General features: G+C 58.8%; 2 protein-coding genes across 2 annotated transcripts in view; both read left to right on the plus strand.

Annotated features, from left to right (window-relative positions):
• The window catches only part of LOC116958785 (intermembrane lipid transfer protein VPS13D-like), a 92,627-nt gene extending 88,193 nt beyond the window's left edge, over positions 1-4,434 (plus strand). Inside the window, 2 exon segments of the mRNA XM_076057663.1 lie at positions 1,407-1,827; positions 2,762-4,434. Coding sequence (XP_075913778.1) covers positions 1,407-1,827; positions 2,762-2,887 — 547 coding nt within the window. The 3' untranslated portion in view covers positions 2,888-4,434.
• Positions 4,435-12,265: 7,831 nt separating this feature from the next.
• LOC142907822 (uncharacterized) lies at positions 12,266-16,907 on the plus strand. Its single transcript, XM_076057638.1, has 4 exons — positions 12,266-12,381; positions 12,924-13,027; positions 13,737-15,105; positions 16,780-16,907. The coding sequence occupies exons 2-4, from the start codon at positions 13,016-13,018 to the stop codon at positions 16,905-16,907; spliced, it is 1,509 nt and encodes a 502-aa protein (XP_075913753.1). The 5' UTR covers positions 12,266-12,381; positions 12,924-13,015.

The following is a 16,907-nucleotide window of genomic DNA, read 5'->3' on the forward strand; positions in this document are numbered from 1 at the left end:
CACTCACTCACTCACACTCACTCACACACACTCACACTCACTCACACTCACTCACACTCACTCACACACACTCACACTCACTCACACTCACTCACACACACTCACACACACTCACTCACACACTCACTCACACTCACTCACTCACTCACACTCACTCACACTTACTCACACTCACTCTCACTCACTCACACACACTCACACACACTCACTCACACTCACTCACACTCACTCACAAACACACACACTCACACTCACTCACTCACACTCACTCACACTCACTGACACTCACTCACTCACTCACACACACTCACTCACACTCACTCACTCACTCACACTCACTCACTCTCACACTCACTCACTCACACACTCACTCACACTCTCACACTCACTCACTCTCACACTCACTCACACACACACTCACACACTCACACTCACTCACACTCACTCACTCACACTCGCACTCTCACACACTCACTCACACTCACTCACACTCACTCACTCACACTCACTCACTCACACACACTCCCACACACTCACACACACTCCCACCCACTCACCCACTCACCCACTCACCCACCCACCCACCCACTCACCCACCCACCCACTCACCCACCCACCCACCCACCCACTCACCCACCCACCCACTCACCCACTCACTCACCCACCCACTCACCCACCCACCAACCCACCCACCCACTCACCCACTCACCCACCCATCCACCCACCCACTCACCCACCCATCCCACACTCACCCACTCACTCACCCACCCACCCACCCACTCACCCACTCACCCACTCACCCACCCACCCACCCACTCACTCACTCACCCACCCACTCACCCACCCATCCACCCACCCACTCACCCACCCATCCACCCACTCACCCACTCACTCACCCACCCACACACCCACCCACCCACTCACTCACTCACTCACCCACCCTCCCACTCACTCACCCACCCACCCACTCACTCACCCACTCACCCACCCACCCACTCACTCACCCACTCACCCACCCACCCACTCACCCACTCACCCACCCACCCACCCACTCACTCACTCACCCACCCACTCACCCACCCATCCACCCACCCACTCACCCACCCATCCACCCACTCACCCACTCACTCACCCACCCACACACCCACCCACCCACTCACTCACTCACTCACCCACCCTCCCACTCACTCACCCACCCACCCACTCACCCACCCACCCACTCACCCACCCACCCACTCACCCACCCACTCACCCACCCACCTACCCACCCACCCACCCACTCACCCACCCACTCACCCACTCACTCACTCACCCACCCACCCACTCACCCACCCACCCACCCACTCACCCACTCACCCACCCGCTCACCCACCCACCCACCCTCTCTCTCCCCACCCCCCCGACAGCCTCCTCTCAGTCTTCCACACGGAGCGTTACTCCGTGCTGGTCTCCAGCCAGGCCACCTACTTCGTCCGAAAGCCCACGACCTCCCGCTGCACCTCCTCCACCTCCACCTCCTCCACCACCTCGTCACCCTCCAGAGGGCGAGTGGACTACGCCGGCGCTGGAGGCGGTGAGGAGGTGGACTCTGAAGAGGAGGAGGAGGAGGAGGAAGAGGTGTTTCTGTGTGTCCGTCACGAAGACCTCTACCACTGCCTGCTCCTGCGTGGTGCTCAGGGGCGGCTCTACCTGCAGCTGGCCAGGCGGGGGGGGCGGGGGGGGCGGGGGGGGCGGGGCGGAGGGGCCCCCCACGAGTTTGGGGGGGCCGAGGCGGCCGGGGGGGGCGGAGGGCTGCTGCTGTTGCCCACGCGAGCGGACAAACCCATGGTGGGTGGGTGGGTGGGTGAGTGAGTGGGTGGGTGAGTGAGTGGGTGAATGGGTGGGTTAGTGAGTGGGTGGGTGGGTGGGTAGTGGGTGGGTTGGTGGGTGGGTGGGGGAGTGGGTGGGTTGGTGGGTGGGAGGGTTGGTGGGTGGGTTGGTGGGTGGTGAGCGAGTGGGTGAGTTGAGTAGTGTAGTGGTGAGTGAGTGGGTGGTGTAGTGGTGAGTGAGTGGGTGAGTGGTGAGTGAGTGGGTGAGTTGTGTAGTGGTGAGTGAGTGGTGAGTGGTGTAGTGGTGAGTGAGTGAGTGGGTGAGTGTAGTGGTGAGTGTCGTGGTGAGTGGTGTAGTGGTGTCGTGGTGAGTGGTGAGTTGTGTCGTGGTGAGTGAGTGGTGAGTGGTGTAGTGGTGAGTGAGTGAGTGGGTGAGTGTAGTGGTGAGTGTCGTGGTGAGTGGTGTAGTGGTGTCGTGGTGAGTGGTGAGTTGTGTCGTGGTGAGCGCTACCAACCCAGTGACCCAGGTTCGGTTTCCCGCTCATGGCCAACACCGCTGACGTCCACCCCCGTGTCCACCCCGTGTCCACCCCGTGTCCACCCCGTGTCCACCCCCATACCCACCCCGTGTCCACCCCCATACCCACCCCGTGTCCACCCCGTGTCCACCCCCGTGTCCACCCCCATACCCACCCCGTGTCCACCCCGTGTCCACCCCCGTGTCCACCCCCATACCGACCCCGTGTCCACCCCGTGTCCACCCCCGTGTCCACCCCCATGTCCACCCCGTGTCCACCCTCTGCCCACCCCGTGTCCACCCCGTGTCCACCCTCTGTCCACCCCCGTGTCCACCCCCATACCCACCCCGTACCCACCCCGTGTCCACCCCGTGCCCACCCCCGTGCCCACCCCCGTGTCCACCCCCGTGTCCACCCCCGTGTCCACCCCGCCAGGTGCGTGTGCCGTGCGACGTGGTGGCCCTGCGTATCGCCGAGGCGGTGAACTACGGCCGCACCCTTCACCACGAGCGGCGCCTCACGCTTCCCACGCTGCCCAGCGTCAGCCATCTCGAGCCCTAGGGGCCCTCGGGGCAGCTGGGGCCGGGAAGGCCCCTCGGGGCAGCTGGGGCCGGGAAGGCCCCCGGGGCAGCTGGGGCCGGGAAGGCCCTCGGGGCAGCTGGGGCCACCACTCTGAGACTGCCCTCGGGGCAGCTGGGGCCGGGAAGGCCCCTCGGGGCAGCTGGGGCCGAGAAGGCCCTCAGGGCAGCTGTGGCTACCACTCTGAGACTGCCCTCAGGGCAGCTGTGGCCGTGAAGGCCCTCGGGGCAGCTGGGGCCGGGAAGGCCCCTCGGGGAAGCTGGGGCCGGGAAGGCCCTCAGGGCAGCTGTGGTCGAGAAGGCCCTCAGGGCAGCTGTGGCTACCACTCTGAGACTGCCCTCAGGGCAGCTGTGGCCGAGAAGGCCCTCAGGGCAGCTGTGGCCGAGAAGGCCCTCGGAGCAGCTGTGGCTACCACTCTGAGACTGCCCTCAGGGCAGCTGTGGTCACCACTCTGAGAAGGCCCTCGGAGCAGCTGTGGCCGAGAAGGCCCTCGGGGCAGCTGTGGCCGAGAAGGCCCTCGGGGCAGCTGTGGCCGAGAAGGCCCTCGGGGCAGCTGTGGCCGAGAAGGCCCTCGGGGCAGCTGTGGCCGAGAAGGCCCTCGGGGCAGCTGTGGCCGAGAAGGCCCTTGGAGCAGCTGTGGCCGGGAAAGCTCTCGGGGCAGCTGTGGCCGGGAAAGCCCTCGGGGCAGCTGTGGCCGAGAAGGCCCTCAGGGCCTCTGTGGCCACCACTCTGAGACTGCCCTCAGGGCAGCTGTGGCCGTGAAGGCCCCCGGGGCAGCTGTGGCCACCACTCTGAGACTGCCCTCAGGGCAGCTGTGGCTAACCCGTTTTGAGCCCTGAGGGCAGCTGTAGTTGCAGCTGCTATTGAACCACTGATGATGGTGGTGATGGTGGTGATGATGATGATGATGGTGGTGGTGATGGTGGTGGTGATGGTGGTGGTGGTGATGGTGGTGGTGGTGATGGTAACAATGATAACAATGTTGACGATGTTGACGATGTTGACGGTGACGATGTTGAAGATGTTGACGATGATGTGGACGGTGACGATGTTGACGATGATGTTGACGATGATGTTGACGATGATGTTGACGATGATGTTGACGGTGATGATGTTGACGATGATGTTGACGATGATGTTGACGATGATGTTGACGGTGATGATGTTGACGATGTTGACGGTGATGATGTTGACGATGATGTGGACGGTGACGATGTTGAAGATGATGTGGACGGTGACGATGTTGAAGATGATGTGGACGGTGACGATGTTGAAGATGATGTGGACGGTGACGATGTTGAAGATGTTGACGATGTTGACGATGATGACGATGGGTGTTGTGATGTTTGGCGATGATGTTGACGGTGACGATGTTGACGATGTTGACGATGTTGACGGTGACGATGTTGACGGTGACGATGTTGACGATGTTGACGATGTTGACGATGGGTGTTGTGATGTTTGGCGATGACGGTGACCGTTACTTGAATTACCAAAGTGAAATATAAACGCAGATTGCAGTCCAGCAAGGAGGTTGTCAGCGTCTCGGGTTGTCGGATCGTGCGTGGGGCTCGCTCGCAGGGTCAGCTGCCACTGGGGGTACCCCCTAGGCCAGACACCCACAGCAGCAGCAATCATCACCACCCCTACTGGGGGTAGCAGACTCGCTCACAGGGACAGCTGCCACTGGGGGTACCCCCTAGGCCACACAGCAGCAGCAATCATCACCACCCCTACTGGGGGTAGCAGACTCGCTCACAGGGACAGCTGCCACTGGGGGTACCCCCTAGGCCACACAGCAGCAATCATCACCACCCCTACTGGGGGTAGCAGACTCGCTCACAGGGACAGCTGCCACTGGGGGTGCCTCCTAGGCCAAACACCCACACACAGCAATCATCACCACCCCTACCGGGGGTAGCAGGCTCACTCACAGGGACAGCTGCCACTGGGGGTACCCCCTAGGACAGACACCCACAGCAGCAGCAATCATCACCACCCCTACCGGGGGTAGCAGACTCGCTCGAAGGGACAGCTGCCACTGGGGGTGTCCCCTAGGACAGACACACACACAGCAGCAATCATCACCACCCCTACTGGGGGTAGCAGACTCGCTCGAAGGGACAGCTGCCACTGGGGGTGCCCCCTAGGCCAGACACCCACACAGCAGCAATCATCACCACCCTTACTGGGGGTAGCAGGCTCACTCACAGGGACAGCTGCCACTGGGGGTACCCCCTAGGCCAGACACCCACACACAGCAGCAATCATCACCACCCCTACCGGGGGTAGCAGACTCACACACAGGGTCAGCTGCCACTGGGGGTACCCCTAGGCCAGACACCCACACACAGCAGCAATCATCACCACCCCTACCGGGGGTAGCAGACTCACACACAGGGACAGCTGCCACTGGGGGTGCCCCCTAGGCCAGACACCCACACAGCAGCAGCAATCATCACCACCCCTACCGGGGGTAGCAGACTCACTCACAGGGTCAGCTGCCACTGGGGGTACCCCCTAGGCCATGGGAGATAGGACGCAGACTCCAAATAAACAGCGGCAGGCATCGTCAGGTTGAGGATGGAACCCCGGCCCACGGCCTCCTGGGTAGTGGGCGAGGGAGGCGACATTCTCGCTCGCTACGGCGGCAGCAGCAGCAGCAGCGTGGAGGGTGGCTCGCCATGGCCACCACCAGGCGACCTGATTATTGGTTTTTTTACCCTTTCATCTGGCAAAAGGGTAAAACAAAAACCAATTACCGTATTTTGTGACTGGCAAATGAGGTTTCCAATGTGGTGTCAATGCTTTACCCCCGGGCTCTCATACTCTGATGGTGCGTTGTCTTTGTTGAGTTGTGCGACGCCTTTTGGCGTCTTCTGGTCCAACACCACCAACGTGAGAGACGAGGCCTCTAAAGAAAGCCGTCTCGGGTGTGGACCAATCAATTTCAAGGACATTGGCCACCACATACGTGATCAGAGTTTGTGTTGTTTTGTTGTTTGCGTTCCGACCGCAGGTATTGTGTGTCAATGTGAACACGCGACTCCTTGTAAAAGAAAAAAGGTGCCAGTTTTGTTGCCAGATAAAAGGGTAAAAAAAACCAATTATCATATTTTGTTACTGGCAAATGAGGTTTCCAATGGTGTAAATGCTTTACCCCGAGCTCTCATACTCTGATGGTGCATTGTCTTTGAGTTGTGCGACGCCTTTTGGCGTCTTCTGGTCCAACATTATCAAATGAGGTTTCCAATGGTGTAAATGCTTTACCCCGAGCTCTCATACTCTGATGGTGCATTGTCTTTGAGTTGTGCGACGCCTTTTGGCGTCTTCTGGTCCAACATTATCAAATGAGGTTTCCAATGGTGTGTACCAGGCGACCTGTGTCAAGGCCGAGGCTGCTGGTGGCGAGTAGCAGCAGCAGCAGCAGCGTCTATGAAGGCTACCGGCACTGTGGCTACACACACAGAGGGGGTGGGTGGCCAGCGCCACGCCCGGCCGCCTTTGTCTCCCCCAGGGCTAGCGGTGCTTACCGGTGCACCACTACAGCTACACCAGGTACTCGGTTGAGGCTGAGTCGACCTAGGGGAGGCCCGGGACGGGTTCAGGATAATCGTCACTGGGATTGGTGGTGGCCGTGAGCGGGAATCGAACTCGGGTCACTGCTAAGTTGGTAGCGCCGACCGCTGCACCACCGCTCCCCACGTACACACAGACACACACACAGACACACACAGACACACACGCAGACACATATACACACACAGACACACACAGACACATATAGACACACAGACACACAAGCAGACACACAGACACACGCAGACACACACAGACACACACAGATACACATACACTCAGACACACACACAGACACTCACACAGACACACAGACACACACAGACACACACAGACACTCACACAGACACACACAGACACACAGACACACACAGACACATACACACGCACACACAGACACACACAGACACTCACACAGACACACACGCAGACACACACAGACACACGCAGACACAGACACACAGATACACAACAACCGCCATTCGCCCCTAAGTGGCGGTGACGTCACCACGACGCTTGTGCCAGGCTATGTGCACCCTGAGGTCACGTGAAGTGTCGAACGCCCGTTGGCAGGAGGTCACGGGGCAGACCCAGGTGCCACGGGTCGACTGACTGAAATGACTGGCTGATGCACCACCTGTGCCCCCTACTGTGCCAACCTGCTGTGCTTTAGCCACCCGGCGCTCCGCTCGTTGTTCTGAGCGTCGCTCCTCCGCCCTCCGTTGTTGTTGGAGGGCGACTACCTCCAACTGCCCAGTAGCGTCCTTCACGAGCCTCCTCCACAGAGGCCGATCTTGACACCGCTGGTACCAGTCATCGGCAAGTCCACTCAACTCCACGTCCTCCTGTACCACATCACTCCATCTCTTCTCTAGCCCGTGCCGCGCCCGCTTAGCCCCCTCAATCCGGCCGAACAAAAGCTGTTTCGGCATGCGGTGGCTTGGCATGCGGGCTACATGACCCAGCCATCGCAGCCTTGCCCGCCGGAGGAGCTCACCGATGGGACCTTGCCCAGATCTTTCAAGGATTTGTGAGCTCCTCGCACAATCCAGTCTGGTTAAACCCAGGATGGATCGTAGGCAGGCCAACCTAAATGTTTCTAACCGGCAAAGATGTTCCATTAGGAGGGTCCACGTTTCGCAAGCGTAGAGAAGGGAGGGAATGACCGTGGCCGAGAAGACCTGAAGCTTAGTGCGGAGCGACAGACCAGGTAGCTTCCACACAGCGTTACGCAACCGATTAAAAGATATTGCCGCTCGACTGATTCGGAGTGAGACTTCTGCTGTTAAACTGGAGCCGCCCATAAGCACTCTGCCCAGGTATGGGAAACTCTCCACTCTCTCCACAACTGCCCCATCACCGATTGGGAGTTGTGGGGGTGGAGTGTCCGATGGTACAAAATACCCAGGCAGGTGCTTAGTTTTGGTGGGGCTGATGGTAAGGCCCCATCTCTTAGTGGCACGCTCCAGTCTCAGCAGCAGCGTCTCCAACTCCACCTCTGAATGAGCAGCTATTACCAAATCATCGGCATACATAACGTGGTTGAGCATTAGGGAGCCATCCCTTGACCACACCCGGGCATCGATCAGCCTCTCATTATATCTGTACCATATGGAGATTCCCCCGGTACAGCTATTGAAGGCTTCACGAACTACGTGGTCAAAATAGATGTTAAATAATGTGGGAGACAGAGGACATCCCTGTCGCACCCCAAGGTGTACAGGGAATGGCTCTGACTCCCGGCCACGTAGTTTTACCCGGGCCCGCTCACCATCATGAAGGTCCTTAATGACCGTGAGCAGAGGGTCAGGGACTCCAAAAGCACGAACAACAACCCAGAGCCCAGGCCTACTGATGGTATCATAGGCCTTGACCAGGTCAATAAAGCAGAGACGTAGGTCTTGTTGGAATTCCCTACACCTCTGCTGTAGCAGACGGACAGAATATATGGCATCTGTGCAGGACCGCCCTTTCCTGAAACAGCATGGGGGCTCCGCAAGCCTCTCCTCAGCGTGCCTGGCGAGGCGATGTTGAATAATCCTTGCCAAGACCTTTCCCGGCACACTGAGGAGTGAGATGCCCCTGTAGTTGTTACAGTCTGTGCGGTCCCCCTTCTTAAAGAGGGGGATACCAGCGCATCCTTCCAATCCTACAGAACCCGTCCAGTGGTCCAGACTGTTGTTATGATGTCATATAGGGCAGTCTGTGCACAAACGCCACCCTCCCTCAATATTTCGCTTGGGAGATCATCTCTGCCCGCTGCCTTTCCTGGTCTCAGACTCTGGATCGCCTTCAGTACTTCCTCAACAGATGGCACCTCAGCCAGCCACTCACAGGGGGTGACTTCTTCTTCCGAAATTTGAGGCACCACAGCCTCAGCAGGATCATCCCCACTTTGTTCCACAATGTTTTCCTGGCTGAGGGATTTCCCCTCCCCCAGGACCTCACAGAAATGCTCAGCAAATCTGCAAACCTGTTCCTGGGGGTCGGAGATTGGAACACCGTTTTTTTTCCCTAATGATGATAATAGGTGTGGCGCTGCAGGTTACTTTTTTGATGGAGTTAAATCGGGATTTGTGATCGCGGGCCACTGAGGCAGACTCCATCTCCTCAGCAACCCACGACCACCACCCATCCTTGCAGCACCTCACGGCTCTCCAAACCTCTGAGCGAAGGCTGCTGTAAGCCTCCTCATTCTTTGACGTGGGATGCTGTAGCCAATGAGAGTGGGCCTGTCGCTTTTTCTCAACCATCCTGAACATCTCCTCTGTCAGCCAGGGTCTGTGGGGCGGTCTGGACCGCGTCCCCAAAGCAGCCATTGCAGCTGCATGAGTCACTGTCCTAAACCTCGCCAATTTACCCTCGACGTCAGGAGGGGTGGGGGACGATGCCAACCCCAGCCGCAAGCGATGATGAAATTCTCGCTTTCAACTTTCATCAGCTAACTGAGACTAGGCCACCTTAGGTTGGAATAGGGCCTGGGTGTATACCCACCACTGGAATGGAAGAATGGCAGGCGCATCTTACAGATCACAAGTCAATGTTCAGAGGGCAGATCAGCTCCACGGTAGGTCCTGGTGTCAGGGACATGGGCCCACATCCGCTGTTCCATCACTATGTAGTCCAGCAGATGTTCTTGCTTGGACCCGGCATGCATCCATGATGTTGGGTGGATGCGCCGATGCCAGAACATCGTGTTGGTAATTACAAGCCCATGGGCTGCACAAAAATCTAGCAGCCTCCTACCGTTGTTATTGAGCTGATCTGGCCCATGCCTTCCAATCACTCCAGACCAGGTGCCAGCATCATGACCAACTCGGGCATTGAAGTCACCCAACAAGATGACTCTATCCCGAGGGGCCACTTTAGCCAGCACCTGTGACAGGAGGTCATAAAAGGCATCTGATACATCGGCCTTGCCTGCATCCCTCCACGGATGTTCGTCTTCGGTGGTAGCATAAGTAACCACGACCACCACTCTTCGCCTCCGGTTGATGAGAAGGCGAGTCCAAAGTAGCCTGGGGCTTACAGCATCCCACACCTCACCACCAAACTCCCACGCCCCCTTCATTCTTTTGTTCAGAAGAAGAGCCACACCCTGTTGTTTGGCAGTCTGCTGCCCCGAGTAGAGAACTGTCCACCCATCATTGTGACAGCAGCCAGAGCCGGTCCAGCAGACCTCCTGAATGCCACAGAGTTCCAGGCAGTACCGGTCCAGCTCCCGACAGAGGAGTGGCAGCCTCTCCTCCACAGTGAGCGTTCGAACATTCCACGTGGCCATCCGTAGTGGCTTGTCGTTGTTTCTGGATGAGCCCCGAGGGTAAAGATTCAATCTCCTGGCTCTTCCAGATAGCGTTTGACCAGGAGACTTCATAGACGCCGAGCCCCCCGGGGTCTCCGGCACAAGCTTATTAGTTACATATTTCAGTCGTGGTTTAGTGGTAAATTATTGAAGGTGGAGGGGTACCAGCCCCTCGCACCCGTCCAGAGCCCTCGTTTAGCCACTGTGGTGGTCACAGACGCCATGAGGGGAGAAGCCAATCGAAATTGGCTCCTCCCCCCCACAGCACTGTGCACGACAGCTTTGCCCGTCCGGCAACACACCTACACACACACCTTTACCTACACACCTTGTCCAGGTGTCACATACACCTACATACACACACCTTTACCTACACACCTTGTCCAGGTGTCTCATACACCTACACACACACCTTTACCTACACGCCTTGTCCAGGTGTCTCATACACCTACACACACACCTTTACCTGCACACCTTGTCCAGTTGTCTCATACACCTACATACACACACACCTTTACCTACACACCTTGTCCAGGTGTCTCATACACCTACATACACACACACCTTTACCTACACACCTTGTCCAGGTGTCTCATACACCTACATACACACACCCCTTTACCTACACGCCTTGTCCAGGTGTCTCATACACCTACACACACACCTTTACCTACACACCTTGTCCAGGTGTCTCATACACCTACACACACACCTTTACCTACACACCTTGTCCAGGTGTCTCATACACCTCCACACACACCTTTACCTACACACCTTGTCCAGGTGTCTCATACACCTACATACACACCTTAACCTACACGCCTTGTCCAGGTGTCTCATACACCTACATACACACCTTTACCTACACACCTTGTCCAGGTGTCTCATACACCTACATACACACACCTTTACCTACACACCTTGTCCAGGTGTCTCATACACCTACATACACACACCTTTACCTACACACCTTGTCCAGGTGTCTCATACACCTACATACACACACTTTTACCTACACACCTTGTCCAGGTGTCTCATACACCTCCACACACACCTTTACCTACACACCTTGTCCAGGTGTCTCATACACCTACACACATACACACCTTTACCTACACATCTTGTCCAGGTGTCTCATACACCTACATACACACCTTTACCTACACACCTTGTCCAGATGTCTCATACACCTACATACACACCTTTACCTACACACCTTGTCCAGGTGTCTCATACACCTACATACACACACCTTTACCTACACACCTTGTCCAGGTGTCTCATACACCTACATACACACACACCTTTACCTACAGACCTTGTCCAGGTGTTTCATACACCTACACACACACCTTTACCTACACACCTTGTCCAGGTGTCTCATACACCTACACACACACCTTTACCTACACACCTTGTCCAGGTGTCTCATACACCTACACACACACCTTTACCTACACACCTTGTCCAGGTGTCTCATACACCTACACACACACACCTTTACCTACACACCTTGTCCAGGTGTCTCATACACCTACACACACACCTTTACCTACACACCTTGTCCAGGTGTCTCATACACCTACACACACACCTTTACCTACACACCTTGTCCAGGTGTCTCATACACCTATACACACACCTTTACCTACACACCTTGTCCAGGTGTCTCATACACCTACATACACACACCTTTACCTACACGCCTTGTCCAGGTGTCTCATACACCTACACACACACCTTTACCTACACACCTTGTCCAGGTGTCTCATACACCTACACACACACCTTTACCTATACACCTTGTCCAGGTGTCTCATACACCTACATACACACCTTTACCTACAGACCTTGTCCAGGTGTCTCATACACCTACACACACCTTTACCTACACACCTTGTCCAGGTGTCTCATACACCTACACACACACCTTTACCTACACACCTTGTCCAGGTGTCTCATACACCTACACACACACCTTTACCTATACACCTTGTCCAGGTGTCTCATACACCTACATACACACCTTTACCTACAGACCTTGTCCAGGTGTCTCATACACCTACACACACCTTTACCTACACACCTTGTCCAGGTGTCACACACAAAGACAAATACTGTAGGGGCAAGTGCTGTTAGCGAGCACCTATGAAGGCCGGCACGGCACACGAGGGGGTGAGTGGCCAGCACCACGCCCGGCCGCCTTTGTCTCCCTCTTGGCGATGCCCACACATCAGAGGATTCCATTGGATGAAGAGCTCACACCACGATCTCAGTGCTCTGATAGTGGCGCATTGTCTTTGTGCTGTTCGCTTTTTGGCGTCCTCTGGTCCAACACTTTGAGACGAGGCTCTAAAGAAAGTTGCCTCTGTGGTGGACCAATCAGTTTAAAAAAAAACAATGCCATCATCTACTACCAGGGCATGCTTTTTGTTTACATGTTCACCACAAGTATATGCGGCTCATGCAGACGTAATTCCTCGCACAAAGGTTTATTTTTTGGCGTTCGAACATTTTAACACAACGCCAGAAATGGTAAAAACCTATTCTTACATGTTGATACCGGTTAAGGGAGGTCCCATGGTGTACCGCTACTACTCGCTTAACAGTCTTTGCCCCTCTGCCGTGTACCCACAGTGCGCAGAACCCGAGAGGCGTCGACGCCATCGCTCCTGGCGACGAGATGCGCTCGCAGATGCACGCACGCCGGCTCGGAGTCTGCCCCTTCGATGTCTGGGGAGGTGCGGTAAAGAGCTAGACAAAGGGCCCCCCATCCCACACCGTGTCTCCTGTAACAGGTTGTCTGGGCAAGTGCTCACGCAATAACGCAAAGGCCCGATCCGCAAACACGAAGGAGACATCACAGCGATCCACTCTGCTCCTCCTGACGCAGTTATCGTACGGACGAAGAGGAAGGTCGACATGCCGTTAGCGAGTAGCAGCAGTGCAATCGCCCCCATGTAGCCTGTTGCAGGCTGTCGGGCGCAGCGCTGTTAGTGCGTAGCAGCAGTGCCTGACAATCCCCTCCATGTAGCCTGTTGCAAGCTGTCGGGCCCAGCGCTGTTAGAGAGTAGCAGCAGTGCCTATAGACACACAGACAACTATCGCCCCCATGTAGCCTGTTGCAGGCTGTCAGTCCAGGCGCTGTTAGTGAGTAGCAGCAATGCCTACAGACACAAAGACAACAATGCCCCCCATGTAGCCTGTTGCAGGCTGTCGGGCCCAGCGCTGTTAGTGCGTAGCAGCAGTGCCTACAGACACACAGACAACAATCCCGCCCATGTAGCCTGTTGCAGGCTGTCAGTCTAAGCGCTGTTAGTGCGTAGCAGCAGTGCCTGTAGACACACAGACAACAATCCCCTTCATGTAACCTGTTGCAGGCTGTCAGTCCAGGCGCTGTTAGTGCGTAGCAGCGGTGCCTAAGTCGCTCCTTCCCTTGTCTTCCCGCAGCAGCAGCAGCAGCAGCAGCCTCTGAAGCAGCAGCAGCAGAAGCTGCTCCCATCCCTCCCGGAGGCAGCGCGCTTGACGTTTGCCTCCACCGCCTCCACCGCCACCGCCGCCGCCGCCGCCGACGTCACCGACACCCGCCCCGGCATCGCCTCCGCTGCCGCTAGCGCTGGTACCACAGCCTGCGCCTTCTCGCTCCCGCAGCAGCGTCAGCAGCGGTGTCCGGCAGCGGCTTCGTCCTCGCCGCTGCTGCCCTCCTGCCTCCACCGCCGCCACCACCAACACCGCCACCACCGCCACCACCGCCACCACCGCCGGCAACGCCCCGAAGAGACGCGGAAGGGCGGCCTGGAGCCGGCTGGCGACGTGGGTGAGAGCGGTGGAGCGGGAGGCCTGGCGGTCGGGCGGGGCGAGTGGGAGGCTTCGGCGATGGACGCCATCCGCCAGCTGCGCCTGAGGTCGCGCCTGCAGCTGCAGCGGGCGCCGGAGCGGTGGCGGCCGGGGTGCCTCGTCCCGCCGGATTCGCCGGGGGCGGCCGCGGGCCTCGGCGGCGGCCCCCGCGGCGGCGGCGGCGGCGTTGTCGGGGAATCGGTGGCCGACCTGCGGCGGCTGCGCTCGGCGCTCGACGGGAGCCACCGGGCAGAGGGGTGCCGGCCTCCCGGTGACTTCGGTGGCGCCGAATTCATGGCGGCAGTGGAGGGAGGAGGAGGAGGAGGAGGAGGAGGAGGAGGAGGAGGAGGAGGAGGAGGAGGAGGAGGAGGAGGCGGCCCAAGTGGCCGGCCCACGTCGCCAGCGCAGCTTCTCAACTTCTCACCGCCCCTCCCGGGGGCCCCGTTTCGGGTGCCGCAGGGCCAGGTGTCGGGAGGGGCGGGGGCCCCGCTTGGAGGGCCCGGGGGCCCGCCGTTGGGGCGAGCGCCGGGCCCATCGGGAGGGGCGGTGGCCCCGTTGGCAGGGCCCGGGGGCCTGCCGTTGGGAGTGCCTCGGGGCCTGCTGTTGGGAGGGCCTGGGGATCCCTTGTTGGGAGGGGCGCGCGGCGCAACAGCAGTGGCGGCCAGCCGGGAGGCCTACGAGCCGCGGCCTCCGCCGCCGCCGCCGCCGCCGTACGGGGGCCAGGCGGGCGACGCCGCGTGCCAGTGGCCGCCGGAGCGACGCCGCGGGCCGGGACCAATCCCACGCCGAGGGCCGCCCGGAGCTCCTCCCGGCGGCCGCTTCCTCCGTGGGCCCGGCGGGGCCACCGTCGCGGTGGACGAGGAGGAGGAGGAGGAGGAGGCCGTGCCAGTGGGCCACCGCCACCGTCACCGCCACCCAACGACCTTGTCCCAGATCTTCTGGGGCCCAATTCCGGGCGGCGTTGGGAAGCTGCACGGGACCGGCCAGTGGCAGCAGTTGGAGCAGCAGCAGCAGTTGCAGCAGTTGCAACAGTTGCACCACCAGCAGCAGTTGCAGCAGCAGCAGATGGAGCAGCAGCAGCAGATGGAGCAGCAGTTGCAGCAGCAGCAGATGGAGCAGCAGCAGTTGGAGCAGCAGCAGATGGAGCAGCAGCAGTTGGAGCAGCAGCAGTTGGAGCAGCAGCAGATGGAGCACCAGTTGCAGCAGCAGCAGTTGCAGCAGCAGCAGATGGAGCAGCAGCAGATGGAGCAGCAGCAGATGGAGCAACAGTTACAGCAGCAGCAGTTGGCGCAGCAGCAGTTGGAGCAGCAGCAGATGGAGCACCAGTTGCAGCAGCAGCAGTTGCAGCAGCAGCAGATGGAGCAGCAGCAGATGGAGCAGCAGCAGATGGAGCAACAGTTACAGCAGCAGCAGTTGGCGCAGCAGCAGTTGGAGCAGCAGCAGATGGAGCAACAGTTACAGCAGCAGCAGTTGGCGCAGCAGCAGTTGGAGCAGCAGCAGATGGAGCAGCAGCAGATGGAGCAACAGTTACAGCAGCAGCAGTTGGCGCAGCAGCAGTTGGAGCAGCAGCAGATGGAGCAACAGCAGATGGAGCAACAGTTACAGCAGCAGCAGTTGGCGCAGCAGCAGTTGGAGCAGCAGCAGATGGAGCAACAGTTACAGCAGCAGCAGTTGGCGCAGCAGCAGTTGGAGCAGCAGCAGATGGAGCAGCAGCAGATGGAGCAACAGTTACAGCAGCAGCAGTTACAGCAGCAGCAGTTACAGCAGCAGCAGATGGAGCAGCAGCAGATGGAGCAACAGTTACAGCAGCAGCAGTTACAGCAGCAGCAGATGGAGCAACAGTTACAACAGCAGCAGATGGAGCAGCAGCAGATGGAGCAGCAACAGTTGGAGCAGCAACAGTTACAGCAGCAGCAGTTACAGCAGCAACAGTTGGAGCAGCAGCACCACAAACAGCAGCAGCAGAAGCAGCATCAGCAGCAGGGGTACCACCACCAGTACCAACAGCAGCAGCAGCAGCAACAGCAAGGGTACCACCAGCTGCTGTTGCTGCGATTGCATGAGCAGCTGCAGCAGGAGCAGCTGCAACAACAGCAGCAGCTGCAACAACAGCAGCAGCTGCAACAACAGCAGCAGCTGCTGCTCTTGCAGCAGCAGCTAGCGGAGGAGGAGGAGGTTACAGCGTGCAGTCAGCAGGGGTACCAGCAGCTCCTGCAGCAGCAGCTGCAACAGCAGCAACAGCAGCAGTTGGAGCAGCAGCTCCTGCAGCAGCAGCGGCAGCAGCAACAGCAGCTAGAGCAGCAGCTGCAGCAGCAGCAGCAGCAGCAACAGCAGCATTTGGAGCAGCAGCTGCAGCAGCAGCAACAGCAGCATTTGGAGCAGCAGCTCCTGCAGCAGGAGCAGCAACTGCACCAGTTTGAGCAGCAGCAGCAGCTCCTGCAGCAGCAGCAGCAGCAGGGGCAGCAGCAGGGGCAGGCGATCAGCCGGGCAGCACCACCACCACCACCAATAGCTGCAGAGGCAGCGGCGGGAGGTCCGTCCATCCACGTGGGCTTCACCGTTGGAGTCCCGGCGGCGGTCCCGGTGGTCCCGGTGGTCCCGGTGGTCCCGGTGGTCCCGGCGGCAGTCCCGGTGGTCCCGGTGGTCCCGGCGGCAGCCCCGGTGGTCCAGGCGGTCCAGGCGGGGCCGGCGACGGCGTGGCACGACGGAGGCCCGGCTCACTGCTGCCACGGAGCCGGCGGATTCCGGGAAGGATCCAGCGGAGTCCGGCAAAGCGCGGACTAA

This window comes from Petromyzon marinus, chromosome 83, assembly GCF_048934315.1.
Source record: "Petromyzon marinus isolate PM22_M1 ecotype Great Lakes invasive population chromosome 83, UKy_Petmar_22M1.pri1.0, whole genome shotgun sequence".
NCBI lineage: Eukaryota > Metazoa > Chordata > Hyperoartia > Petromyzontiformes > Petromyzontidae > Petromyzon > Petromyzon marinus.

What these genes read in the sequence shown, in the direction of transcription:
- LOC142907822 (XM_076057638.1), top strand. An exon ending in TGGGAAGCTGCACGGGACCG is followed by an intron (nt 15,106 to 16,779) that starts GCCAGTGGCAGC and finishes TCCCGGCGGCAG; the next exon opens with CCCCGGTGGTCCAGGCGGTC.